A 27,791-nucleotide genomic window follows, 5' to 3' on the forward strand; every position below is an offset into this window, starting at 1 on the left:
CTCCGCCAGGCTACAAGACGCATTACGCAGCACGGACCTGGCGGAGCAGCTCTGGGCCGTCCAGCGAGCCCACGATGCGGCCAGGGAGTTACAACTCCCGGTCCCAACGTGGGAGTAGCCCGCTCTATGGGACCTTGCGCCCCGTAGCTCGCAGGACCTTTCTATAAAGTTACTCCATCCATCCATCGATCCATATCACAATTCTAGTTTATGAACCGGTCTACTCGAAGCGGCGGACAATACTTGCACAAAAACATTGAGATGAGAAATCGATGAATGAATAAAAGTTCACTAATTAAGCTTTCAACTAATTAAATTACGGCACATATTGCAATTTACAAATTGTAGCCGTGGATTTCGCAAGGCGGATCCACTTGGAACGAATTCTCAGGACGACACCATTTTCGAGATATAAATTTCCGAACTTTGCGGAGAAATGCATTGGCGTTCCAGTTAATTTTTTAACAAAACGTCGTTTCATGCATTGAAGCACACAAGTAACTGGAACGCCAGCACATTCCTCCGCAAAGTTCGGGAACTTATATCTCGAAACTGGTGTCGTCCTGAGAATTCGTTCCAAGTGGATCCGCCTTGCCAAGTCCCCTGCTAGAATTTGTAAATTGAAATATGAGTCATACGATAATTACCTAAGAAGTTAATTAGCGAGTTCTTGTTAATTAGTCGATATTGCATTTCAATTTTTTTGTACAAGCGGTGTCCGCCGCTTCGAGGGTAGGGTAGCAAACCGGTTAGGCTAAACTGGTTAACCTCCCTACCTTCCTTCCTTCCTTCCTTCCTTCCTTCCTTCCTTCCTTCCTTCCTTCCTTCCTTCCTTCCTTCCTTCCTTCCTTCCTTCCTTCTGCCACAGGCAACCTTTAAAAAAGTTTTGAAAGTGTTCTCGGATACATCCTGCATATACTATATATACACACGTGTTCTTCTAAACCCCACATATTTACTTCCCGACACCCGAAGCACACTGGCTTCCCGTCTTTCATTCGCGCGCCGTTGCACACGTATATTTTGATGCCCACAAGAAACGACGAGACATTCGCGTCTTCTAATTCCTCTTTTGATTCCGGCGACTGCGTAATTAATCCCGAACCAGCCAATATTGCGCTTGCTTCGTTTCCGTCGACGCTTTCTACAACATACATAGCTCTCTCTGGTGTCTCCTGACGTGCCTAGCCGCCCGAGGCGAGTCTTTAATTCATTCGTCGTAGCATACTTCACGTCGCAAGTCGTTCCGTATGCGAGACCCGCGGCGCGAAAGGATTGCCGCGCCGCATCGGAAAAATTAAGGCTGCATGCAGCGCCGACATTTTAGATTGCCCGATGGCGGCGAAGCCTTTCGTTTTCGCCCGGGCCGCGCTAAAATATAATGGGCGCACAATGAAATGTGCCGCGTTGGCGCGACTGTGTGCGGCCTCCTCTTTTCCGCGGCCGTAATTAAATTTAAGGGAAGCGCCGCGGAATTTCTTGGTGACCCGGTTACAGCGACCCTGCGGCTCGCGCCACATCTGCGACGGAAAGAAATAAGTAATTAACGGGAAAACAAATACTGCTAAAGGAGGACCCCCTTCACATGCCGCTGCCTGCGTTGCTGCGGCACGTCGACGTCGAAATGGTATGGCTCGCGTCCGCGGCGCGTTAATTTCCGCGTTTTTCTTTGTTTTTTTGTTTCGGAGCTATAATTTTGGCCCCGAAGCGATCGCTCTTCCTCTGTAGACAAGTAAGAAAACAAAAATGCGGGTTTCTTTCTGAGAGGGTTAAATATATTCAAGAAAACACTGGAGGACGCTTAAGAATCGTCTTTAAGAGTGGAACGCGATAGCATTCAAAGACCCCTGATTGCATGCGTCTCACAATTCCCGCAAGCTGCAGCGTATGTAAATGTAATGTATACAGGGAAACGCTGGCGGCGAGTGCTATGCACGAGGGCGAGTGGACCAGCTTTCTGGTGGAAACGCAGCCTCTTGCGTGGGCCGTGGATGCGCGTAGGCGAGCGCCATCTGGATGCTGTTGTTGGAAGGAACCGAGCCCAGCGCTCCGGTCTATGTATGGTAGAAACGCTGGAAAAGGGCATTATGTTTAGTTTCCACGTAATAGAATGATGGTTTCCGGTATTTTTGTGTCAGTGACGACACCATAGCAATTTCAAACTTGCGCAGCGTTATATGTAACTATCTCGACTTCTTCTAAAAGTTTGAAAGCGCAAGCACCTAAGCATGTATCGGTTATTATTCTTTAGAAAAATAAGAACGCAATGATTACAAGTGCACGCATGAACTTTGCGTATAAGTCAATCTCTCTCAACCATTCACGAAAGCCGGAACTGCTTGAGCAGGGTACTATGTTGGGTGAGTTGGTGCACAGCTAATAAAAGTATTGTGCCGCAGTTGTAAAATAACGCATGTAAGAAAAAAAGAAGACAACAGAGAGAGCGCACTTTCATCCACAAGCTCTTTCTTTCGTCTCTTTTTTTTTCTCCCCCATATGTTATTTTATAGTGTGCCGCAATATGTTCTTTATCCCCTACTGCTTCGGTTTCCTTTACAACGAAAACAACACTATGGCGGCACGCAGAGTGTTAGACGAGCATTAAGTGCTGCATGCTGTAACATAACGCGCGGCTCGTCTGGGCGGACACATTTATCGCCCCAGTATGGGTGCATAGTCACGCTAGACCTTTCGGACTGAGGTGACCACACCGGTAGCCGGTGCTTAGCAAGTGCGTGGAATGACCGCTTGTGACAAGCTGCCTCGCTATAGAAAGGCGCAACCGTCGCGTCAAAATATAGCCTCACCAAGTGATTTACCACAGTTAGCGAATAAGGCACAGTGGATGAAATTTAAGCTTTTCAGACAAACTTATCTAGGAGCCTCTGCGAAGAGTTCAAAGACTCATTCGAAGCCCTTCCTGCCCCTTCAACGCGAGTAAGGAAGCCAGGGGGCTGCTTTTCCGGCTAAGCACCCTACAGCCTCCTTTTTGGGAAATTTTCACGATGAATTTCTCGGGGGTTCGTTTTTCACCGGGTTATCACTGTTACGAAGTCTGCGTTCGGCGCACGACGTGCCGAATAAATCCGACAATAGTTAATGGTGTCGCCACTTCCGCAGCCAAATATACCTAGAATAGAATGAAGTTGCGCGCATTACGCCGATGCTGTTGTATACTTTCTCAAGTGTACGCAAGCATAAGCGAAGAGTGTGCCCGCTTTTAGCCAATCCACACCATCTCACTGCTTTTCTAGCAATGAAATGTTCTCTCCCTCCGGATTAGCGGTGTGTAGATGTGACATAGGTACGCGCGCTCACAAACAAACAAACAAACAAACAAACAAACACACACACACACACACACACACACACACACACACACACACACGATAGTGAGATTGCAAGAGAAAGAAGTTGATCTGTTGCCAGTGGCCCTTCGGAAAAGGGCAATTACGAAGAGAACAGGAGACCTTTCTTTATGTTACCGAAAGACAAGGGGCAAAAAAGGCAATAGCTGCAGCGCCTGTCACGTTTTCCTATTGGAAGACGCAGGGCCTCTTGTCAATTTGTGAACGAGAGTTCGCGTGGTGGCGTCCGTAATTGAACCTTATTGCTGGCGGCGCAGTTGTTAAGACCCGCCACTACGCCTGCGTAAGAACCCCAATACTGGCGGAACCACGTGACACTTGATAGGGTCGACGCGGCGCTGTGGCATCAAGGAGGCTGCCGTCTTCTCCGCACGACACCCAAGGCTTGCCCTGACAGCCAAGTTGTTGCTTTGCTGCATTTCTTTCACGCTTAGCGGGTGTGCCTGAGCTCTAGGAGATCGAGCAAACCTCGTCACTGAAGCAGTGCCGTACTCTGGAAGTGTAGTGTCGACCTGATCTAGCTCACAGACGCACGGTATTAGCTCCTAGGTCATGTCACGTACCCTAGAGAAGATTAGCATTATACGCTACGAACAGCGAGCGAGTGAGTGAGTAGGTGAGTGAGTGAGTAAGTAGGTGAGTGAGTGAGTGAGTGAGTGAGTGAGTGAGTGAGTGAGTGAGTGAGTGAGTGAGTGAGTGAGTGAGTGAGTGAGTAGGTGAGTGAGTGAGTGAGTGAGTGAGTGAGTGAGTGAGTGAGTGAGTGAGTGAGTGAGTGAGTGAGTGAGTGAGTGAGTGAGTGAATTCTGTATAGAAATGACTTGCAGGGTAGTGATCAAATTTATGCTAATGAGCATGAGGGCTATTTAGGCTTTAGCAACACTGGCTAACCAGTGAATCAAATGGAGTACATTCATGTGCCAATAAATACATGTGCCTTAAACACACGACGTTCTGATACGCGTCGTTAGTTTATGCCACTTCCATGAGTAATTGCTATGAAAAACAAAATGTAGCAGAAATGCGGCACATTACTTTTTGGTAATCTGGTGACGTAACAGATTCCACAAAGCTACACAGTTTTGACGTATTACTCATGCAGAACTGGCGCACGGAGATGTTCACTTGGCAAGGATAGTGATGGCTATATAGAAAGTAATAGAAGAAATATAAGAGTAGAAAGCAATGGAAGGAGGTACATACTTGAAATCGGCGCAGAGAAAGCGAACAAAGAAAAAAAGGAGGACACAGGGGAGCAGTGTCATAAGAGGTATCACGCCGTATGAAAAATTAACGTGTGCGAACTCTCTAAGGCTGTCTAGCGTCATCAGAACATCAATGGACTGCGAATCGGCTATTCATTTAGAATTTTCTTCCTAGACACCGCAATTTCAAGCAGGAACTTTAGCAGGGTGGGATAACACAATGAATTGTACAAAGAACTCGTATTGCAAAAAAAGTATTAGAAAGAATTTGCACGACAATTTTAAAAAGCTGGCAAAACGTATACATCGATACTAGGATCCCACAAGGAAGAAAACGATACAAGTGCTACAAGCATAGGTATAAATCTAACATGGAAGTGCTAAAAGCATATATTTACGCAATATAAAGGAAACTAATAAATTTTTAATATGTATTAGGAAAGAACTAAAATTTGACGGAAAAGACTGAAAAAAAAATGGTAAAGCCAGTTCCACGCAATGAAAGCTGCCAAAATAGCGCAGCTGGTGGTAGTTTTCTCATGTCTCGTTGTCGTCGTTTTGCTAGATCCGAGTTTCGGTTCTGGATTACGCACACTCTTCAGTTACGTGAGTTTGTGATCAAACCACAGTCTATCACACACGTTGCAGCTGTGGCCGCACTCATGGTCGAGGAATCCTCTCTTGAACCGTCCATCGGCACCCTCACTGGGCGGAATCTCTCCGCGTCAACGTCTCTGCTCGGCCTCCTCCTCTCGAAGTTGGGGATTAGCTTGCCTCTGCTGGCACTTGGATTGGCTTGGCTTCTCTTGAAAGTGGGGGTTGGCTTGCCTCCACGGGCGCTTGGCTTGCGCTTCCGTTCTCGATCCTCGGCGGCAGGGGCTTCCCTACGCTGGCGCTTTGCCTGCGCTTCTCGCTTTCGAAGCTCGACATTTTAGCTACGTCGACCCTGCCGCTCTCGTGCGAGCTCCCGCTGCTGCTCGCACCGAGCAGAATCCGTGGGGCGAAAAGGGCGCGCGCCGGCGAAACACCTGCCCCTATACCCCGCTCCTTTGCGCTCTGCCCGCTGCCCCCATGGGTGACAACGGACGGCGAAGGCTCGACTTAGAACAGCTCCGCTGTTAAAAGAGTACATAAAGCTTCAACCAGTTGTGCCAGCTGAAGTGTACAGCAGGGAACCTGCTCTGCATGCATAATACGTATATTATGTTTATTTTCGTGCGAAGGAACCTAATTAAAAAAATCTGCCAAATCTAGACTTCTGCTAGTTTTGCATGTGGGTACGTGGTTAGATTAACATTAGCAGCAAGAATAATTCTGATAACAATGCATATACACTACCAAAACTTAGCCTAAAATGAGTATTTGAAGAGTGTATAATTAGGTATGTGTTGTAATTGCAATATTGAAAACGACCAATAGCAGAATCATGTCCGCTTAGCAGATATCCTGAGACTAGTGCCATTTCCCGGATAAACGATATCAAATATGCACACAAGAATTACACTGGCGTTTCAGTTAACATTTCCCAATAAGCATGCCTCCAACAATTCGCGACTAGGATGACTGGAATGCAGAGGCATTCTAATAGATTTCTGGGACGGATATATAGAAAGTGGTGCGAGTCTTAGGATTTCTGTTAAGCTCGGCTTCTATTTCGCAATTACCACGTGAGGCCTAAAATGAGTAATTAGAACTGTAATTAGCTAACTTTAGGCAAATCGCGAAATTAACGTCGAAGATATTTTACTGCTGTTAATGCCCGCTAGCCACGTAAGCTACCTCCGATAACACCAAACGCCTAGATAAGAAAGCTTACTTTATAACAAAGTGTACCGCATAACAAATTAACACTTGGCACTCACGAAGCGCCACCAGTTTTATATGCCGGCGGACAAACTACTGAATGAATAATATATCGGATGTGAGCGACAAGCGTAGAGACAACGAACAAGAATGTTTCAGAGGGAGACGACGACGATTATAGGCTTCTTCACCGAACAGTGCAGGCTACCCACCTTGATAACCTAGCCGGGAGAACAGCTGCGAAAACAAAGAACGAGGGAAACAACAGATATAGTTGCTTGGGAGTTTTCATAATATCAGCGTCGCTTGGTGAAAGTATATATAGCTGCAGTAATTATCACTTCGGACTGACTATATATGAGAATGCCATAGCATATTTCAGCGTTATGGAACATTATGACAAAGCCAACGAACGCAGTTCGTCTACCTTACTTTGGGTGGACGTTAGAGAAACCGAAGTTGTTGAAGTTAATTCGGTACCGCCCGCTACGGGCGTCCTCAACTATGGCTGAGGCGCTCTGGGACGTCAAATTGCGTGCTGTGATGCAATTTATGCACCACTGAACTCGCCAAATCTCCTGCTGAGGAAATCTCCGTGTTCCAAACACCATCTCATTTGCACCGGAACTCTCACTTCCAAAGCAAACACAGCTCCAGCGTGGCATTCGTGAAACTCGGACCGCTTTCTGTCTCGCAGGCCAGAACTGCTTCGGCGGCATCGAGAGCTTCGAGAAGACCACGGGGCTCTCTTACTCCGGCTCGGTGAGCGGGCAGACGCTGCTCCAGCAGCCGGACCAGGCGCTCACGCGGGACTGCATCAACCTGTGCAAGCAGCAGGCGCAATGCCTCTCCTTCTCGCTCAACTACGTCGGCTTCCGCTGCTCCTCCTTCAACCTCAACTCGGTCGGCCGCCGAGACCTGCTCGTGCCCACGCCAAGCACAAACTACTTCGAGAAGATATGCTTCAGAGGAGGTATCTGATGCGATTGTGTTTCTTTTTTTATACTCTTGCTTTTTAACTTAGTTCCATTCCTCTTACGCAGCACGAAATAGCCGCTGTTGCTTTCAAGGCAGAAGATATGACCTAACTACATGACCAACATACTCTCTGACTCGTTAACCAGAAACTAACCTAATGAATATCTCGCTAAGTGACTGGCCAATTGACCGACTAACTAACTAACTAACTAACTAACTAACTAACTAACTAACTAACTAACTAACTAACTAACTAACTAACTAACCAACTAGCTAGCTAACTAACTAACTAACTAACTAACTAACTAACTAACTAACTAACTAACTAACTAACTAACTGTGAGTCCTACTTGCTTTTGCGTGGAACCATGCGTATGACTGCAATTTACCTCACCTCAAAAAAAAAAAAGTTCCTCCCTTGAACTTTGTCTCAAATGTTTCTAACTAATGAAAAGATAAAGAAAACGCGAGTGTAGTCGAGCACTGAGAAAGATGGAGATACAAAGAGAAAGTCCGGGAGGTTGACCAGAATTCGTTCCGGTTGGCTACCGTGTACTTCTGGCTACGAAAGACTGCAAAGAGGCTACGTAATCCCGGCGTAATGCGTAGCGCTATCAAGGTCAGTTGCACCGAGATGTTTCTGCAGTAGCATAAACTTGTAGGAAAGAGCGCAATGCAACAATATAGGGTTCTGAATATTGAGCACTGTCCTGCCGCTGTTCTCTGAAACGCGGTTCCTTGGTAGGTACAAAGAGCGAGGAGTAATAGAAGACAAGTACCTTTATCATCAATTTCCATTTACCCCTGTCCTGCGCGGGCCGACACTATCCCAGATAACATATTACTGGACTTGTAGGAACGATACGGACAGGGTGCCTGTCCGCTGCCGCTCTTCGCATAGTCTGTTACTCTAATGAGCCACCAGTTACCTGTTCTAGGAATTACACGACACGCCCAACTACGCTTTTTCTATAATCGCAGCTAAGAATCACCTCAGTATTATTACATTCACATTCCTGCGCCTGTTCCTGCGGCTAGTGTCGATGTCGTACCTGGTTGTATCGGCTGTGTACCCAGCGTTCATAGCTGGTTGTGGAACAGTAGCATAGACCCGCTTGCACTAAGAGACGGGAGCGTTCCCCTTGAAAGTCGGTACAAGTCCGTACTACTGAGTGGTAGGCATCTCATTCCCTCACTCGTAGGGGACACTATGAACATGTTGCACCCAGCGGAAAGTGCGGATGTGACGTGCAGGTGACATGCAGATGTGACATCTCTTGTAAAGTCCTAACTCTGCGACTTCCGTTCTGGTGCGTTGGCGCAACGCTCTCGGAGTACAACAGCGCGAACAAACGAAGGCAGTATGCAGACTTAAATAAAGGACGGTAGCGCTGAGCATGGGCACCAACTGACACTTTATTCTCCAAGACCACCTTTTATAATTTTTACTCCCTGACAATTTTAATATATGTGTTCATTTACCGCGGAAAATAGGCACACAAAGGAATCCCTCCCAGAAGGAGTAACGTGATTGCAAAACTCCTTCCCCCTACCCTCGAACACGACATAGTGCCTAATTATAACACGCAAAATAAGTCAAATGATGAAAATGATGAAATGATGAAACAGAGAGCACTGTTGTCTAGCTGTACGTGCCCCTACTGTGCACGTCTTTCAGCGATGTTCAATTTTGGTGATATAAGCTATCCATGATAGCAGTGTGCAGTGAACAAAAGCACTAAGAAAGGATGGGAGAAACACTGCTTGACAAATTTCCGTTTGCTGTGAGCTGCTCTCATGGATGGATGGAGCTGCTCTCATGGATCTTAAGGGGCAGAAACCTGGAGGCTTACGAAAGGGGTTCTACTTAAATTGAGGACGATGCAACGAACTATGGAAAGAAGAATGATGGGTGTAACGTTAAGGGACAAGAGCAGATTGGGTGAGGGAACAAACGCGAGTTAATGACATCTTAGTTTTATTTATTTATTTGAGTACCCTAAGGGCCCGTTAGGGCATTACATAGGGGGGGGACGAAAAAGTTCAAGTATGATTGAAATCTGTACAATGTAAATATATGAAGGCATTAGGAACCATGAAGAACATCTAGCAGAAGCAAACAAAAAAAAGAAAGAAAGAAAAGGGTAACGAAATTTATACAATGTTTAGTAGCGTGAAACGCGCATAAGAACATAAAATGTGATGCAAACAATCAGTACCCATCAGAACAAGAGGTTAGGGATAAACACTTAGGTAAACAGCCTACACAGACACATATCTGATGAAACGGAATGAATTTTACACAATGCCAAGCACTTGAAAACACTGTTTATATAAATATTCAAGAAAACGTGGGATCTGACAGGTTGACACATTCTAAAAAGGTTAGCAGTGCTGCATGAAATGATGATGATTCCGTAAGCGAGACAATGTTAGCAGGTAGCGAGTTCCATTCGGCAATAGATAAAACTAGAGGCGAATTTTGATAAGCGTTAGTCCTGGCAAATATAGGTTTTACTTTATGAACATGGTCTGTGCGGGTAGAGATGTGGGGAGCGGGAAGAATATGGGCTCGAGCGAATGCAATGTTGCTGTGGTAAAGGCTATGGAAGAAGGTCAACCGTGACCTTCTTCAACCGTGATCAACCGTGAGTTGAAATCAAGAAAAAGAAATGGGCATGGGCAGGACATGTAATGAGGAGAGAAGATAACCGATGGTCATTAGGTGTTACGGACTGGATTCCAAGGGAAGGGAAGAGCAGCAGGGGAAGGCAGGAAGTTAGGTGGGCGAATGAGATTAAGATGTTTGCAGGGACAACATGGCCACAATTCGTACATGACCGGGGTAGTTGGAGAAGTATGGGAGAGGCCTTTGCCCTGCAGTGGGATAATTTCAGGGATAATTTCCAACTCACCCGGTTCGCTATCATCGACTAACGACATTTCCAGACGAAGAAAAAAAAAGTTCAATTGCCTCGCTTGCTGTGCGCAGTGCAGAAGAGTTCCTTCGACGCGCTGTGCGGCGACCGGCTGTGGGCCTTCGAGCGGGCCAAGGAGGGCCACCTGGAGGGCTTCGTGGACCGCGAGGAGCACAACGTCAAGGACAAGGAGGAGTGTGCCAAGATGTGCCTGCTCGAGGAGGCGTTCCCGTGCCGCTCGGCCGACTACGACGAGGTGGCCAAGACGTGCCGCATGAGCCGCGAGGACCGGCGCTCGCAGCCGCAGGCCTTCCGGCAGGTGCCCGGTAGCACCAGGGACTACCTCGAGAACCAGTGCTCCGCCACCGGTACGTATGCGCGCATGCGCACGACGCGTGACTCCCTGTGGACAGGCTTGCAGTTTCTGAAAAGCCCCTTCCGGACGCGAGCTCGTATCGTCATCACCACTCCTCGCATACCTCCTTATTCTCCCCCTCCCTTCTTAGCAGAGTAGCAGGCTGTAGAGCAGGCTGCAGCCTTAGTAATGTGCGTTGGTGGGTGAGTTTGCGGACATTTACAGGGCAGGAACGAGCACAACATTTGAAGCGGACGAGGAACAACATAAAAAAGGTGTTCCGGTGTCCTACAGTGTGTTCCTACCATGTGTCCTTCCTCGTCCACGTGAAATCTTAGGCTCATGTCTGATCTATAAATAAATCGAGAGAACTATTACATCAGGCCGACCTATCTGCGTTTCCTCTAATGATTGCAAAACTATCCACTTATGAGCACGTCTAGCTTGCCTTACATTCGTTTAGCTTAGAATCAGATATGTGGCCTGACTACGGTCTCAAAAATTTAGCAGAATTGTTACGGAGCCAAAGACCCGTTAAAGTTCCACAAGCGCTCCCATTTGCTGTCGTCATTATCCATCTGTTAGCATTTCTACAGGTGGACCGGCGGAAGGCATGCTTACGTCGTGCATATCTTCAATGCCGCACAGGCTCACAATATTGTGGGTTCCGCCTATGACCGTGTCTGTCATGGACCGGAGTGCGGTTTGGATTATCGTAGCTCCTCATTGTGTACGGAATGTGCGGGGCTTGTGTTGGCAGTTCCGAGTTGCGATGCTTGAATGGGTTTCAAAACTTCTGTTTGCATTGAAGTCTTACGACACCACGTACTCGACACGAGGGCCAACGCAAAAGACAGCGGAACGTTTGAAGCAGCGCTGCCTCCCCACCGCACGCGGGAGGCGGGCCCCCACTACCGCGAGGTCCCCAACATGGCCACAGAAGGCGACGCTGGCTTTGAGCTCAAGGATTTTCACCGGCCATTCATTCGGTTTAGAAACAAAAAACGGTGTAACTGTGCCACACGTACGCCCACAAATGAGACCAGTGGACTTTGAATAGGGCCAAGCCTACAGAGGACGGTGTCACGTGGGCGTCCGGTTGCTTTCCATCATCCCCTTGCCCACCCACCCGCGCTCTTCTTTTCACTTCCGGCTTCTTTTTGAGGTCGCTCGCACAGCGTCAGACCTCTAGTGCCATGGCAGGACAATTCTCGCGGAAGGTTATGCTCGATGCGGCGTCACACTGGCGGCCGAGATATGGGAAGCCCCGGGCCTCTGGCCACGGACGTTTCAGTGTATGTTACAAATGTGAGTGGGAAATGGATGTGCGTTCGTTACGCTTGCCTGGACACATGCGCAGGTATTATTTGCCTAATGCCGACTTGGTTCCTGCGCTAGCGATGATGATGTCTGACCTCGCCTCGGGGCCAGCAGTGAGGTCGGCTTTGCAGTACGACAAGACTGCCTTATCGGTGGACAGCAGTCCTTTTTGTTACCCTTTCCGGCCAGATAAGAAAGGATCAATCGGAAACCACAGAGGCAGTGGATAAGGTTCTTCCATTCTCCGTTATTCTATGAAGCCTGTAGAGCCTGTTGAATTGACTTTGGCGGACGTGAGCTGATGGGGGTAATGTCTGATTCTCAGCAGAAGGGAACTGCTTTCAACTGCTTCCTATCCCTGCCGAGTCGTCTGTAGCGAAACGAGTCTTAAAGTAGGGAAAACCTAGTGCAAAGCGTGAGGGTCCACACATTCACAAGCACACACGTGTGCAATGTCGCTGATGAGCTGTTTCAACTTGCATTGATTACAGTCACGTGCCAATTTCCACACCTAAGTATTTCTACGCATTAGCCAAATGAGTTGTGCTAGAATATACGCAAGATGCAGCAAGTTGATGAAAAGAAAATTTGCCATTAACACCGCATCGCGGTGCTGCACACAAAATAGATGATGGCGGGTTCCGTCGCAGTAGAGGTTAAAGTTCATCTTGGTCCGGTGATCGAAGAGCAATTAGTCAATACCAAGTCAAACAGATTTTACGTTATATTCTACTGCGCAATACCTGGAATTCCAGCAGGGGTTAGACATCTGTCTCGCTCGAAAGTATGATACACTTGCCCAACCACTTTTTTGAAATTTTCATAGGTACAAAGAGACACAGAGAGAAAGAAGAGAAAAATAAGAGGTAAAGCTGGACATTATTGAGATGAGCATATACAATTTGCTAGCCCGCAGCGAGAAAAAGAATGGGTGTTCAAAAGTTAAAAGAGTTCATCAACCCTATGCGAAACGCTCCATAAACGCGAAACCAAACTCTCGAAAGTGCTATGGATGTTAGCACGGCGCAGCTGTTCGAAGGAAGCACACCGTGTTCTTTGCTAATATTTCGGGAGACCGGCGCACCGGTGTCTACGTTTTGTTTTCGAAATAACGGTTTCCCGCAGACTACTCACCTGTTCGAGGTGATAAATAGAGGTCGATAGAAATGTCAAAGGCTGGGGCCTGCATTTACTGGTCTAGCCTCCCAGACTTCTTGTTCCAACCTAAATGATCCCTCAGTCTGCATCCTTTCGTGAACCCCTGTCTTGTTTCAGACTATTTAACTGGCGCGTAGCCAGCAATACACCGAGTGTATACGCTATTCAAGCGCTGCGCTCCGAGCCAACGCAGTGTGCTGATTGCTTAAAAGAGTGCGTATAATGCCTGGCAATGATCGCAGGCCGTTTGTGCATGACTTGAACTGCAACAACAGCCCCTATTCCACGTTAGTGTGAGTCAGTAAAGAGGCGGTGTGTCGCGGCGACTTACTGGGAGTACGTGGGTGGCGGTAGAGCAGGCCGTTCTTCCAAGCAGTATCATCAGCCTGGCTACGCCCACTGCAGGGCAAAGGCCTCTCCCATACTTCAACTACCCCGGTCATTGGCTAATTGTGGCCATGCTGTCCCTGCAAACTTCTTAATCTCATCCACCCACCTAACTTTCTGCCACCCCCTGCTACGCTTCCCTTCTCCTTGAATCCAGTCTGTAACCCTTAATGACCATCTGTTATCATCCCTCCTCATTACATTCCCTGCCCATGCGCATTTCTTTTTCTTGATTTCAACTAAGATGTCGTTAACCCGCGTATGTTCACTCACCCAATCTCCTCTTTTCTTATCCCCTAACGTTACACCCATCATTCTTCTTTCTATAGCTCGTTAAACAGTACAGGACTTGCATACTTCCATCTTGGAGGAGCCGTCAACTTCGGCCGAGCACGGTATCCGGGTATGTTTATCGGCATGTGCATGCTTCAGAGCAAGCGTAGTCAGTCCGTAAAGTCGTCGGTGGTGACGCCGCCGACCCCGGCTTCTCTATGAGTCAAAGGGATTTTTGCAGCTTTCACACTAAAACTCTCCATGTCAGTGATGACTTGAGCCGCTTTGCTGGCGCGCAGCTCCGACGTCGTGCCGCTACGAGACTCGGGTCGGCGTGGGCGTGGTGTCCATGGACCTTCTGCAGTTCGCCACGTCAGTGGACGACTGCCAGACGCAGTGCGACCGCGAGACCACCTTCAACTGCCGCGCCTACTCGTACATGGAGAACCGCTGCTACCTGAGCGGCGACGACACCATCAGCCTGGGCCCCAGTGGGTTGCCGCCCATGACCAACGCGGCCTACGGAGAAAAGAAGTGCATCACCGGTGCGCTTGTCATGGTGACCTTGCCCAAGTTTGGGGGCACGCTGCCCTATCGTAGTGCCCTTGTCTTTTGTGCTGGGTTGTACCACGTGGCTGTAAATTATTAAATCTAAAATAAATGCGAAGATACGACGCGACGCTAGAATCTAAATGACGTGAGCGCAGCTTCGTCGCCTGCAGATGTTAGCTGTCTACGTCAGGTGGCCGAAGGCGGTGTACGGTGCTTATCGAGGGAACAAGACTGGCGAGAGGTGTAGGCGCGGAGACGTACGACACATATATGAACACATTTAAGGCTTCGCAGCCCCGGTATCCCAGTGTCGTATTTATCATGGCCGATTAATGGGCACATACCCAGTGGTACATACTCAGTGCCGAAGTTGTATGCTTGGGAACATACGAATATCGCACGTACCCAGTGTATATATACTCACGCACGTGGAATAGGCAATGAATGTTTCTCTTTCGTAAAGAAACCTAAAAAATGGAAGGAAAGGCAGGAAACCAAACGACGCCCAAATCCGGTTTGCCTACCTTATGCCGAGGATTATGCTTAGGGATGAAAAGAAAGTAATTGGAGACGAAACGCGGGGGCTTTGTTAATCGATTGAGCGGTATTTCGTCCTCATCGGTTAGTGGAATCACTGTTGAGTCCCATATGAAATCCTTGCCCCGAACCACACACACACACAAAAAAAAGCCTATTATAGCTCTCTCGCTCTTCTGTACGGCGAAGCATATCATAAAATACCACAAGTTTGCTCTAATGTTCGGTAAAGGTACACTCAATACAGCTGTCTGGTCTCACCTTGAAAGGAGCAGTAATTAGTCGTTTTATGTTTGGCGGAAGTATAGAATTAGATATTGTCGTTCCAAGAGTTTCCATTTTCGAGTTTTTACTTTTACACCAGCTGAGTGGAAAGAAAAGCAGCACCCAAAGTAAGCATATTAATACACAAATAATTTTGTGCCTATAACAGCTAACGGACGCCTGGAAAGTGTGGAAGCGATACGTATTTGAAACGAGTGCGAGCTACGATGGGTCCGGATAGATATGGATACGGGCGCACTTCTCGGCACAAAACGTTTGCGCCAGGAGTAGCGGATATATTAATTTCATTAGCGTGTGGATAGACATTCGGCACACATCACAATAACTAATTATGATTGTTGTTTTGCGCGTCAGCGTAGAAACCAAGGCTTTACTATCGTAAACTTCAGGGGCCGCATTCATGGAAACTTTTTACGCCGTAATTTTTCGTAAGAACAAATCTCAATCAATCCTGACGCCGGATATATTATTAGCAAAGGCAGCCAGCGAATGACAAAGGACACTTACAAACGAACAGGTTTGTGAATCCGGTCCCAGGGGCCGAATTCACAAAGTTTTTTGTTCGTAAGCGCACTTGGCCATTGGCTGAGAGAGAGAGAGAAAGAGAGAGAGAGAGAGAGAGAGAGAGAGAGAGAGGGGGGAAGAAGGAAAGGCAGGAAGGTCAACTAGACTGAGTCCAGTTTGTTACCCTACACGTGGGGAGGGGGAACGGGCAGTGGCTTCCTTCGCTAATAATATGCCTAGAATCAGTGACTAGCTGGAATCCGTTCACATACGAACAATTCTATCGTAAGAGTCTTTTTTTTTTGTGAATGCGTACCCAGAAGCTAACAGTTCGAAAACATCGTTCCGCAAAGAGAGCCCCACACCAACGGCGTATACGGCAGCGCTCTGTGAAGTGCCTGCACAAAAGCGCTGGACGCTTTCAAACCGCGCTGACGGTGGAGTAACGTTACGCGTCCCTTTACAGAGCAATGCACGCTGGGCGTGTTCACCTACGAGAAGATGACCGGCTTCGTGATGCGCTCGGCCGCGCGCTCGGCCATCCCGCTGTCGAGCCCCGGCGCCCTGGGAAACACGCTGGAGTGCCGGCAGTTCTGCCAGATGGCCGGCCTCGACTGCCCGGCGTTCAGCGTCAACTACCAGAACATGCGCTGCGACAAGTTGGACCGCAACTCGCAGGGAAGGACGCAGGAGCTGAGTCCCAGGGCCGGGGAGAACTACTTCGAGAAGATATGCCTCCGAGGTTAGTGGCTCTGCACTGCCCACGGCCGGGCGTTTTTGCTAAATGTATTGGGACATTGAGTGCGTCACCGGACGTTTCCAGGGAGCACTGGGTCGGCGCTAGCACTTTTTCGTCACTGGAGCTACATATTATAGGAAGTAAACTTTTCACGCACCTCCGTAGTCGTTTGATGAGACAGAATGGCACGGAGCACCCATGAGGCACTATGAAGGCGGCTTTGACGGCCTGCAAAGCGGTCCGAGTGGAACTTGTAAGAAAGCCTGTCGTTGAATTACGCTACGCTTAGTTTGATGACACACACACACACACACACACACACACACACACACACACACACACACACACACACACACACACACACACACACACACACACACACACACACATACACACACACACGCGCGCGCGCGCGCGCGCGCGCACATGAAAGAGAAAAAAAACACCGAAGTACCAGAGTCGCTCCGTTCTTCGACATTGGTGCGCTACGGTCACACATAATGTCGGTTACCAAGTGTACCCTGTACGTTCTTATAATGATTTGAAAACATGGTTAAAACGAACGCGTTCTTAACTGGTGGGCCACTCTCCCGTTTACCGTCATGTCCTTTTGGCTTCAGTAGATATGTGCCACGAAAATGAAAGCTATAGGAACCCTGCCCGAGTAAAACGCATCTCTCCTTGCGTAGCCTTCACACATGAATAGCGATTCAAACATCGATGCAAGCGCGCTTGGTAATGGTAGATTTAGTAATATTCCTGATTAAACAAGGTATTCGCTGTTACTAATTGGCCAAAGCTATTAATTACAAACGCAGTCCCACTGGATACGATGCTTCTAGCGTATAATGCATCGACGAGACCCACTCCCCCACATTTTAGAGCGGGTCCGATAAAGGAGTTATAGGCTAGGAACATCGTATCCAGTGGGGCTACTTACGTGCCGAACCGATACCTGAGACCAATTGGTAACTGTGATTACCTTTTAGTCCACATTGTTACTAATACTACCGTTCGTGAGCGCGATTATATCAATGCAGTGAATGTCATGACAACTAGCTGGTAACCACAATTATCCCCCCCCCCCCTTTTTTTTTTAAGCGTGTACATCTTGACTCTTGAGATACGTTGACCGTTCACACACGTTGACAACCTATATCTTTACTGCGTACGGCCTGCTTCTCTCGGTGGCGAGCAGGCAACTTCGCCACGGCCTGCCAGGGCAAGGCGTGGGCCTTCGAGCGGGTGCTCGGCTTGGAGCTGGTGCCCACGCTGTACGACAAGTCGTTCGCGCACGTCCAGAGCCGGCGCGACTGCGAGGAGCACTGCCTCAACGAGCAGGCGTTCGACTGCCGCTCGGCCGTGTACTTCGACGACACGGCCGAGTGCCGCCTCAGCCGCCACGACAGGCGGACGCAGCCGGACGGCACGATCAAGAGCTCGAACCCGAGGATCAACTACCTGGAGAACCAGTGCCTGGAAGGTACCCCTGCCCATATTGATGACGTCCGTTACGATAAGGTTGGAGATATGTGAAATTTGGAGGTTCATCGAAGCGGTTTGCTTTTTGTTATCCAGGCCAACAATGTCGCGCATCTTATGGTGGGATTGAGCTGGTCTTTAGTTAACAGGCACCAGAGAGGTGCTGCTTCGTCGTGCGCCTGCATGTTGTACCAGATGATTTGGATTATGCATAAAGTTATATACAGACGCGTACACAGAGAACACAAGCACATACTGTATCGATTATATTGCCTCACCTATTTGAGGTCAGGTAGTGTTCCGAAAAAAAAAAAGGGACTTGAGCCTGTTCATTGCGCACGAAGCGTTAGCACTGCTTCTCAAAGGTTCGAGCATATCGTACGTACTTATTACTATCACTGTACATTGTGAGCAACCGTTTCTGAGGGCGCGCGGGCGAGTAAATGTGTATTTATCGGATTTGATTTCCATTTTTTTCATTGCAACAAATAATAATAATAATAAACTGTTGCTCCAGGTTCGTATACGAGTCTTTCAGAGAGGTATCCTTGTGCTTTGCATTTGTATCTCATTCTTTTATGCGGTGATAGCTTGTAATAGCTTGTAGCCCTCCCTGATACCATCCTAACCTCTTGCTCCTTCCAGTGTCACCGACTTGTCCTTATGAGAAGACAGCGGACGCTTACCCGGTTTACACTGACGTGGTACAAATGACTGGCATCATATCCGAGCAGTCGTGCGAGTCGTTTTGCACCACTTACCCAAACTTCAACTGCCGTTCGTTCGCCTATTACCCGAGCAACGGACAGTGCTTCATAAGCGGCGATGATCGCATAAGCGCAGGTAAGTGCCTCCGCAAAAATGTACACCACTGCGTAAATCTTCGCAACTGACCGTTTTAAGCAGCAGGGCTTGCAACCTCCTTGCTGCTAGGCTCTGAACATGTTACTACGTATATTCCAACTCACAAGTCGTTTACAGCGCTGCCAAAAGCACGAGCCGTACATTGGCAATATTATTGAGTAGTGGAACATAGTTCCGGGATTAATGGCAGAATTATGGAGTTTTGTTTTGGATAGGTACATGATAAGTTACAGCGATACGTGGCATGCTAGGATCTTTGCGCAAGCATGGGACGTTTACCACGAATTCAGCAGCCGCAGAGGAGAAGATGCTACACGGATGAAGACATCTCGATCAGCATTCAGCTTTCCTTTTGCCTAAAGAGTCTTGTAGCTTCTAGAGTGCTGCGAACGAATAGCGAGATTGAGTATATATCACCGTTCATAGCCCCCGAATTCTGAAAAAGCTGTGGAGACGTTAGTACCAGTCGGAGGAACCGCTGAGTCACGTCAGCGCTTGAAATTAATCCGGCCACTTTTCATGGCCGGATTTCGTGGCCGAGCCAAAGCCACGGTTCTCTTAAAGTACAGTCATAGTTACCCGTTGGCCCAAGGGTCAAAGATGAGGCGGACAGTGAAAAAAAAAAAAAAAACCAGGCACACTCATTGAAGTAGTGACGCTGGCACTGTGTCAATATTCCCATTGATGTTTTCGGCACGCATGACTCTTCGCATTGTGCAGCCTTTTTCACAAACAAGTCAAAGCTGTAATTTAGTGTCAAGCACTGCTCTCTCTCGATGCGCTATTTTGTCCATGAGCTGTGCTTTCTACTTCGGAAATACCACGAGTGTTCCGCTGCGATAAGATCTTCTTTTCCAAAGTGTGTGCTTTTACCGCCCAGTCATTCTCAATGTGATATTTGCATTTGTCAGTTGATCAATAGTCTACGAACAAGGGAGGCCTCAGCACAAAGAGAACGTTTTCGCACGGAGACTTATCTGCGTCAGGGAACGTCAGGACTTAGAATAGCCTCCTTGCAGAAACGTTAACTTTGTTCAGAAAGCCTGGGCACTCCCTCCCCCTCCTACTCGTCCACTGTTGATCAACCGACAACTGTAAGTATGACTGTGAAGACGACGGGAACTGCCGAGGACCTGAACCACTCTGACGGTGGCAAGTCCTCTTGCGTATACCATTTTCGTGCTGAGCCGATTTTGTTTCCACACTCTTGATAAAGTCTCCACCTTCCTGCGAGCGCCCTTCGTCTTGCACGTATTCGTCAGCGAAACGCAGCCAGCCCCAACGCGCTATGTTTGGTGGGTCGCACTCACGCCGAGCGTGTTTGCCCCCTGCTCTTGGGCCGCAGGTCCGGCCAGCACAAACTCCCGGCCCGGCATTCTGTTCTACGAGCGCTCGTGCAAGGACGGCGCCGGCGTCACCGACAGCGGCTCGGGCACCACGGCGGCCGGCGGCGGTGGCACCTCTTCGACGGGCGGCGGGCCCACCAGCTCGTCACCCACCTTCCCGACGTCGCAACCGCCGCACACGCCCACGCTGTTCCCGCCCACAGGTAACGCCGAGAGCGTGCCGCGAACCTCGTTACAGCTCCAAGGGAACCAGTGTAAGCCTACGTTTCCGAAATTTGCCCCCAGCCTGCGAGTTAAAGGCGGCCATTGGCTGCGGGTGCTGGACTGCCTGGCCTGGGTACACGGACAGCTGTTGGGTGCTCGGCGCTGCGAGCGGGTGGAATGGTGGTGTCGCGCGGTGTACAATGGAACGTAAGGAGCGCGTAGAAAGAGCACTGCGGAAGAAAGGGGGGGGGGGGAGGAAGGGTTTTGTGACATACGGCCTTGACACTGGAACACAAAGCGAACCTTTTCTAGTGCGAATGTAAGTTTTACGTGATGTTGTCAGCGCTCTAATAGAGAGAATGGAAGAATAGGAAAGGTTTGAAGGCCAACCAGATGAACGTCCAGCTTGCTCAGCTTGGCGGGGTAAAAGTAAAGACATAGAAGGAAGTCTTCGACGCACACACGAAAATGCACAGTAGGACTGCGAGGGTCACTATGGCTTGTGCACTGCAAGAACTGCAGTAACGTGCGAAACGGTTCTCGCGCGAGCGATGGATGTGGGCGCAGCCCACGAATCTTCCAAGCTGCTTAAGCAGCTTTCCGTCTCATACTTCGTAATATGAATGAAGTTTGGTTCGCTTTGTGTTGATTTCAAACTTCTGAACCGAAGAACATAACATTGTTAGCAATTTAAAGATGAACACAAACATGAGAACAGACTTCATAAATTCAAGATCGTAGAATTACGGAAGAGGAAGCAGCAAGCGATTTACGACGTTGGCTGCCGCACTGTAATCATCTCGCTCAAGACCAAAAAACCATGCTATGCTATACAAAGTGTCCAGTTGTATCAATCTTTGGCTGAATGTGATTTTAAGGGCCAAGGAAGGAAGGAAGGAAAAAGTGGAGAAGGAAAGGTAGGGAGGTTAACCAGTTTAGCTTAACCGGTTTGCTACCCTACACATGGGAGAGGGATGGGGGAGATAAAAGATGGGGAAGGGGGAGAGGGAGACAGAGCACATAGCACAGCACACACACATCGTTCGTTGGAGTCCATCAATCTGGCATGGTACGTGACATCACTCTCAGAGCCGCTTGTCCAATCCCGTCTCTTTCAAAAACCGAAGTAATGTAAATGTAAGTTTTGATCATGGTACTGGTGTCGTGACTTTTGATATAGCGACGTAGCTGAGTTGAACGCAATATTACTGCGCGCTTTAGGTAAAGAAAAAAAGGATCCTACATACGTTTCCAAGTTTTGGATAAAGCAGGCGCACACGATGGCTTCGCTGCACAAGAGCGGATGCAGACCTCTTGGCTCTTTCCGAGGGGCATAGTGTAACAATATTTCAGCATGCTAGCTATGGCTTCGCTTGTCTTCTTAATCAATTTTCGTTGCAAGACTGACTTCGATATTATGTTTCGACCGTCTACTATCAGTCTTTACCACCTCCTCCAGATTCTTTTCGTCAAACCAACAGTACTATACGTGAAGCGAAGCTAAACATTTCGACAGAATTGCCTGTCTGGTTGGGAAATTGATTAGAACTTGAGACTGACTCCAACCAAATTTGGTTGGAGTCAGTCTCAAGTTCTATACGTGAAGCGTAATGTTAGAACAGCCGGTTCTGACATTTGAGGAAGTTCCCATCGGAACGGTTTTACTGAGTAGATACAGTGCAGTTGGGTGAATAAGGACATGTTGCTGCAAAACTAGTCCCCTTGGAATAGCTGTCAAATGTGAACCGTCTAAATTCATGTGGAAAATACCAACAATACAACGCGAAGATTATGCGGATCGTAATTTCATTTGGTCTCGAAAGCAGTGGAAATCGTATAAGCTCTTATCATCTAATCACCGTTCCCAAGTTTAATAACGTTTGTGAAATTGCATTTACTTTCACAAAGAATGGTTTGTTGCAAATTCGTGTTGATAACAGTGCTCTTTCTCGCGCACCTCTTATGGCTGTGGTGGAATGAATGGAAACGTGCCTGTTATCATGCATCGTGAAATGTGTCGTGCCTGCTTTGTATGAACCGATACGCTACTGGAAATGCAGAATGGGCAAGTTGTCATAATTTATGAACCGCATGATTGGTGCTTTGTGACGTTGGGGGTTGGTGCATCTTGCTCGCATTGTGCTATTCATTACTGCTCTGGAACACTAAAAATTTCGTTGGTATCCTGGGAAAATTGAAGAAGAAAACAATAAAACGGTAGTGAATTGGAAGGAGAGAAAAAAACACTCTGCACACCGCGACAATGACAATTGAGGCAAACAAGCTAGACTGGCATTAGTGACTCGGCATCATGTTTGTGGCACTGTTTTCTCATGAGTGAAGTCATTTCGCTATTCGATATGGTGCACCCCGGCCAGAAAAGCTTACGGAGCACGGGACCTCCAAAAACGTTCAATTCCCGAGCAGTCTGAGCAGTAGCCAGTAAAACTGTACACGACAATGTTGTTAGCATGCTCCAGACGAGGCCTGAAATGCGGATACCATACTGCGTTGTGAGGTTGCGGAGATATTCGGCTTTTTCTCTGGTGTCGTGGCCCGCATTATTTTGTCGCCGAGTGTACATGCGACTATGAGAGTTCATTTAGACATGAGACAACTCGGGCAAATAATTCCTGTTCAGTCAGCGTTAAACATTTCAGGATCGCAAGTGGGTACCTGCGTTGAAATTTAATTATGCTAAACAATTTAAATATGGACACTTTATGGCTGTGTAACTTGCATCGTATGCATTCGTTGAGAAATATTTTCGCGGCAAACGGGACCATGCTTCCTTCCATGACGATGCGCCTACGCTAATTAATATGAAATGAAACAGGAGTGTCAGCATCGACAACGTCCCTGCATTTCTGTTCTGCGGGACCCACAGCAGGTTCGTGGCACCTCCCAGCCATTTGTTCGTCACTGAGACCCTTTGGAGGATGGTGATCCAATTTTGTCGTGGTTAGCACCTTGAGCTACGTAATGTGCTCGGTCCACAAAATACTCCGCGTGCTTGATCGTATATAGCACGCAATGTATGAGCGCTAATGTGACTACAAATATAATAGAAGCAAGTTGTAGTTGCATCGTCTGATATTTTCTCACATCTCACTCGCTGTCCTTGACCCGCCGTGGTTGCCTAGTGGCTAAGGCGTCGGGCTGCTAAGCACGAGGTCGCGAGATCGAATCCCAGCCACGGCGGCCGCATTTCGACGGGGGCGAAATACGAAAACAGCCGCGATCGAATCCCTACGAGGGCGACTGCAGTTCTATGGAGGCGAAATTCGAAAACACCCGTGTACTTAGATTTAGGCGCGTGTTACAGAGCCCCAGGCGGCTTAAATTACCGGAGTTCCCCCACTACGGCGTGCCTCATAATCGGATCGTCGTTCTGGCACACGAAACTCCACAATTTTTTTTCTCTCACTCGCCGTCCAGTCCGCCACTGCAGCGCCGGCGAGAAGCTGACGTTCGCCCGAGTGTCGGGCCACGAGTCCGCCTCGAGACCGGGCCCCATCCTGCTGACGGCGCCGGCGGACGGCATGACCAAGGAATGCATACTGCGATGCGAGCAGCGAGACGACTGCCACTCGTTCAGCATCGACTACCGACGCCACGAGTGCTACATCGCCGGCTACTACTCCGGCTCGCTGCCGGCCCACCTGAGGCCCAGCCCCGGAAAGACGTACTTCGAAGGCATCTGCGTGCCCGGTGAGACCCTAACGAGATTGGCACGATCGAACGATGACGAAACGTGTGCGGTGGGATTACAAACAGCGAACGCCAATCGCCTCGTCCGCAACCTATGAACGTCTTTATGTACAGAATTTAAATACTGGCCTCGGTGCCCAAATACAGGCGAGGATAAGTCAAGACCAGTACCTGTCCAGTACCAGTCCAGTACCAGTCCAGTACCAGTGCCAGACCACGCCAAGACAAGGGCTCAGTCCGCAATATTGTAGAGGAGTGAAATTCAAAATGGGACAGTAAACCCACGCCCGGAGGCTGTCCTGGTCAGAAGGCGATAAGAGTTCTCGAGGAATGCGCCCGCTTCGGATGTTATTGGTGACAGTGCGCTCCCAAAGCATAGGTGTGGAAACTGAGCTGCTCTCGCTTAATCTGCCAAAAATTTCAAGTATTTAAGACAACCTTCGGAGAAGTTGTTAACCATCCGAATCTCTGGTTAACCGTAATGCCATTTTTTTGAAGAAATCTACTTGTCATTGGGTGGGTGAAGTGGTACGGTAATTAGGTCACTGCGCCAATCAGTAAAAAAACAATTGAAACAATCATTTCAGGGACTAAAAGGTTTTTTCGACCATTGGCTCGGGCATTTGTCATGCACAAGGGCGCAAAAGTGGTGCTTAGTTTCCTAAAAGCAGGCTAATGACAAACACAAAGTCAATTTGTAATGACGACTTTTTCTGTTTTTCAGAACCTAAGAGAAACAGAGAGAGACAGAGACAGAGACAAAGGAGAGGAAAGATAGGGAGGTTAGCCAGTGTAAGTACCGGCTGGCTACCCTGTGCTGGGGAAAAGGGTTAAGGAAACAAAAGGTAAAATAAGAAAAAAAACGAGAAAAAGTATTCGATATAGAGAATTAGGCAAATCGCACCGGCACGTATCGGTTTGATTTGCTGAAGTGGACATTAGTTTTGCGGTAACAGGTTGATAACTCGAAAAAAATAATGTGAAGCACAACGCCTTCTATTTCTTCAAGTTCGCCCCGAGGTACCTAGAACCGACTTCGTCATAGAGTCAAGTATTTTCTAGCAGTTAAGCCGTTATGGCGCTGTAAATGTTCTCAAGCGTTGTTCAGTTCGGTCTCTGGTTCCTTTAGAAGACAATGCAGTCCATGATTAGCGATTAAAAATTACCGGCGCTCCAGCAGTGGCCGCGGAAATCCGTTGAGACACGGCGAGCCGATGTGCAAACTTCCAAAGAGGCGTTGCCACCCGTCCGTTGCGGGACGCGGCTTTCGCGTTTGTTCTGGCTTATCGGGCCTTTCCCACTGCAAGAGTGTCTTTTGTGTGCGTTTTTTTTTCTTCTTTATTTTACGCGGTCACGGGCTACGATGGGTGAAATCGACTGGCCTCAGTGACCAACTGTAGACGTGAAGTGACGGACACCAGTACGTGTTCACACTGGGACCACCTTCTTTCCTCCCTCTCCTTTAATTCTCATCCCTCAAACACCCTTGCCCCCTGTGGGGTAGCAAAGTGCACGTGCGTCTGGTTGACCTCTCTAACTTTTCTTCCTTCTCTTCCTCGTGCTTGGTATTTTAGAAGGATAATTTAGTACTACAGGTCAACGTATCTGCCTCCCCGTAATGATCCCTGTAACCTTATAATGACCTAACACAATTCTTCCACACCAAGGAAAATTAAAACGTCTTTTCACCTTTATTTCTTACAATAGCAGAGTGCAGTACTAAAAAAGAAAAGAAACAAAGTATCTGAGTAAAATTAATTAGTTCAATAAATAATTATTTACCAATTTCATTTGTAAACTATCTACAAGTGAGACTTCCCTCCTGCAAATCAAAAACGCAACCATAGGGCATGATCGAGTTAAGTTCCCACGATGGAATAGAATTCTTAATTACCAAATTCAACGGAGCAGAGACAACTTACAAGCATTACAACTTACACCAGCCTACGTGACCGCTTGCGAGTAACCGGGCGAACGCTGCAAATACCGCGTACCGGGTGCAACCGTGCACAGCATAGAGATTATCAGCCTGGCTAATCTCCTCGCCTCCCTCCTATCACATCTGCCTTTCTCTCTCTGTCCCTGTGTCACAGATGCGCTTAAATTCAATCAGTCGCTTAATACGAATTAAGCATTGGACGGATGCGTGCCTAATCTGGAGAGCGGTGCTCTTAATCGTGCACCGGGTGCAACCGTGCACAGTATAGAGATCATCAGCCTGGCTAACCTCCTCCCCTATCTCCTATCAGTTTTCTCTCTCTCTCTCTCTCCCCGTATAACAGATGCGCTTAAATTCAATTATTCGCTTTATACGAACTAAGCGTTAAACGAATACGTGCCTGATCTTGAGCGCGGTATGCTCTCAATCGAGGGATCACTCGCGTCTCCCTTCCGCAGCCTCGGTGGCCTGCCAGCGGCTGTGGGCGTTCGAGCGCATGGTGGACCAGGAGCTGCGCGGTGTCAGCCCCCGCGAGGTGACGCGGTTCATCACGCTGCACGACTGCGAGCGGCGCTGCTTCGAGGAGCGCCGCTTCGCGTGCAAGTCGGCCAGCTACGACGTCAACCTGCAGGAGTGCCGCCTGTACGCCGACGACCGCAACTCGCGCTTCGCCCGGCTCATCTACGGCCGGGGCGTCTACTACCTCGAGAACCAGTGCACCGTCAGTGAGTGCCGCTTATAGAGATCGCAGATTGTCTTGTTGTCGCCACTCCTTTCACATTTCGTAGCTCGTTTACAGGGTTTGTCCTGTCACTACGTCGCGGTCAATAGTCACATCACCGTTGCCGCTTTGTCCCGTTCGGTTTCGAGGTTTTTACTGTTATAACTATGATGTGAAAACGATCACAACGTCAAAAAAAGTTATAATGAATAAATGAAAAAATAAAAGAAGGAAAAGAAATACGAAACACTCTTTATCAAACACATTAGATTCGTTTCATCCGTATTGCTTGTTTTGAATAGATTCTTGCATTTTTTTTTTCTAGAGTAGTCAGCCATTAGAGAGTTTTAGAATAGGGGCCCCAATATTTTGGGTTCCGAAAGACGTTTGCGGGTGTTAGCGTTGGGGCACGTAGGAATGAAGAGTTTTAGAATAGGGTTTTACGTTTGCGGATAGCGTCTTGCGCTGACAGCGCCACTACGGCGTCAAAGAAAAGCTATTAGAAATCATTAAATAAAATATACTACTTTGTGATAGGAATAACAATTTTGACTTGCGTGTATTCGTGTTTAATTACAATTTAGAGGTTATTCTGTAAGCAGCAAACAATTAGTTGCGCTTAGTTTTGAGCAAACCAACTTTACTAGCCTTCACCAGCCAAGCTTAGCCGTGTTAGGCCTACGAGCAATAAAATTCACGATCAAATTCAAAATCAGCGGTGTCTAATGAGTCAATCTTCATAACACACGCTAGTTGAGAGAAAGCGATAACCGCAGTCACTTCTGCTAGGTTGCGAACTTCACGCGTTACCGCGAATCGAACCCAGTATTGTGCTAGGTTAGAGCTGTCGCTTCGATGGGTGCCGCCATGTTTGCCGACGCAAAGCTTTTGGGGCGCTATTTGGGCTCCCGCTAAATCGGTGAAATAGCGTTCACAACGCAAAACCCTAAGTTTGCGTCTTGCGCATGCGCAGTGGCTTCGACGCTATTTCTTTGGGGCCCCAAAACGTTTGGCGCCCCTATTCTAAAACTCTCTATTTTCGCACTGGCCAACTTTACTGTGCGTAGTGGTCAGGATACCGAGCGGGAACACGAAAGAATGTTGAATCGACCACGGGTATACCTGCGCAGACCCGGTCTTGTACT

At 48.2% G+C, this 27,791-nt stretch overlaps 1 protein-coding gene and 1 long non-coding RNA gene across 2 annotated transcripts in view; one reads left to right on the forward strand and one right to left on the reverse strand.

The window, feature by feature from the left end:
* LOC135901904 (uncharacterized) overlaps positions 1-27,791 on the forward strand; it is a 76,284-nt gene that overhangs the window by 23,466 nt on the left and 25,027 nt on the right. Inside the window, exons 3-11 of the mRNA XM_065431719.1 lie at positions 7,071-7,346; positions 10,344-10,637; positions 14,062-14,307; positions 16,107-16,382; positions 17,578-17,862; positions 18,507-18,704; positions 20,071-20,274; positions 23,714-23,986; positions 26,384-26,650. Of these exons, the coding sequence (XP_065287791.1) occupies positions 7,071-7,346; positions 10,344-10,637; positions 14,062-14,307; positions 16,107-16,382; positions 17,578-17,862; positions 18,507-18,704; positions 20,071-20,274; positions 23,714-23,986; positions 26,384-26,650 (2,319 nt within the window). The remainder of the gene's footprint in view (positions 1-7,070; positions 7,347-10,343; positions 10,638-14,061; positions 14,308-16,106; positions 16,383-17,577; positions 17,863-18,506; positions 18,705-20,070; positions 20,275-23,713; positions 23,987-26,383; positions 26,651-27,791) is intronic.
* The window catches only part of LOC135901909 (uncharacterized), an 85,387-nt gene continuing 74,131 nt past the window's right edge, over positions 16,536-27,791 (reverse strand). The window contains exon 3 of the long non-coding RNA XR_010564303.1: positions 16,536-16,607. This is a non-coding gene — a long non-coding RNA (uncharacterized lncRNA). The remainder of the gene's footprint in view (positions 16,608-27,791) is intronic.

The sequence above is a fragment of the Dermacentor albipictus genome, chromosome 9 (genome assembly GCF_038994185.2).
Source record: "Dermacentor albipictus isolate Rhodes 1998 colony chromosome 9, USDA_Dalb.pri_finalv2, whole genome shotgun sequence".
In the NCBI taxonomy this organism is placed as follows: Eukaryota; Metazoa; Arthropoda; class Arachnida; order Ixodida; family Ixodidae; genus Dermacentor; species Dermacentor albipictus.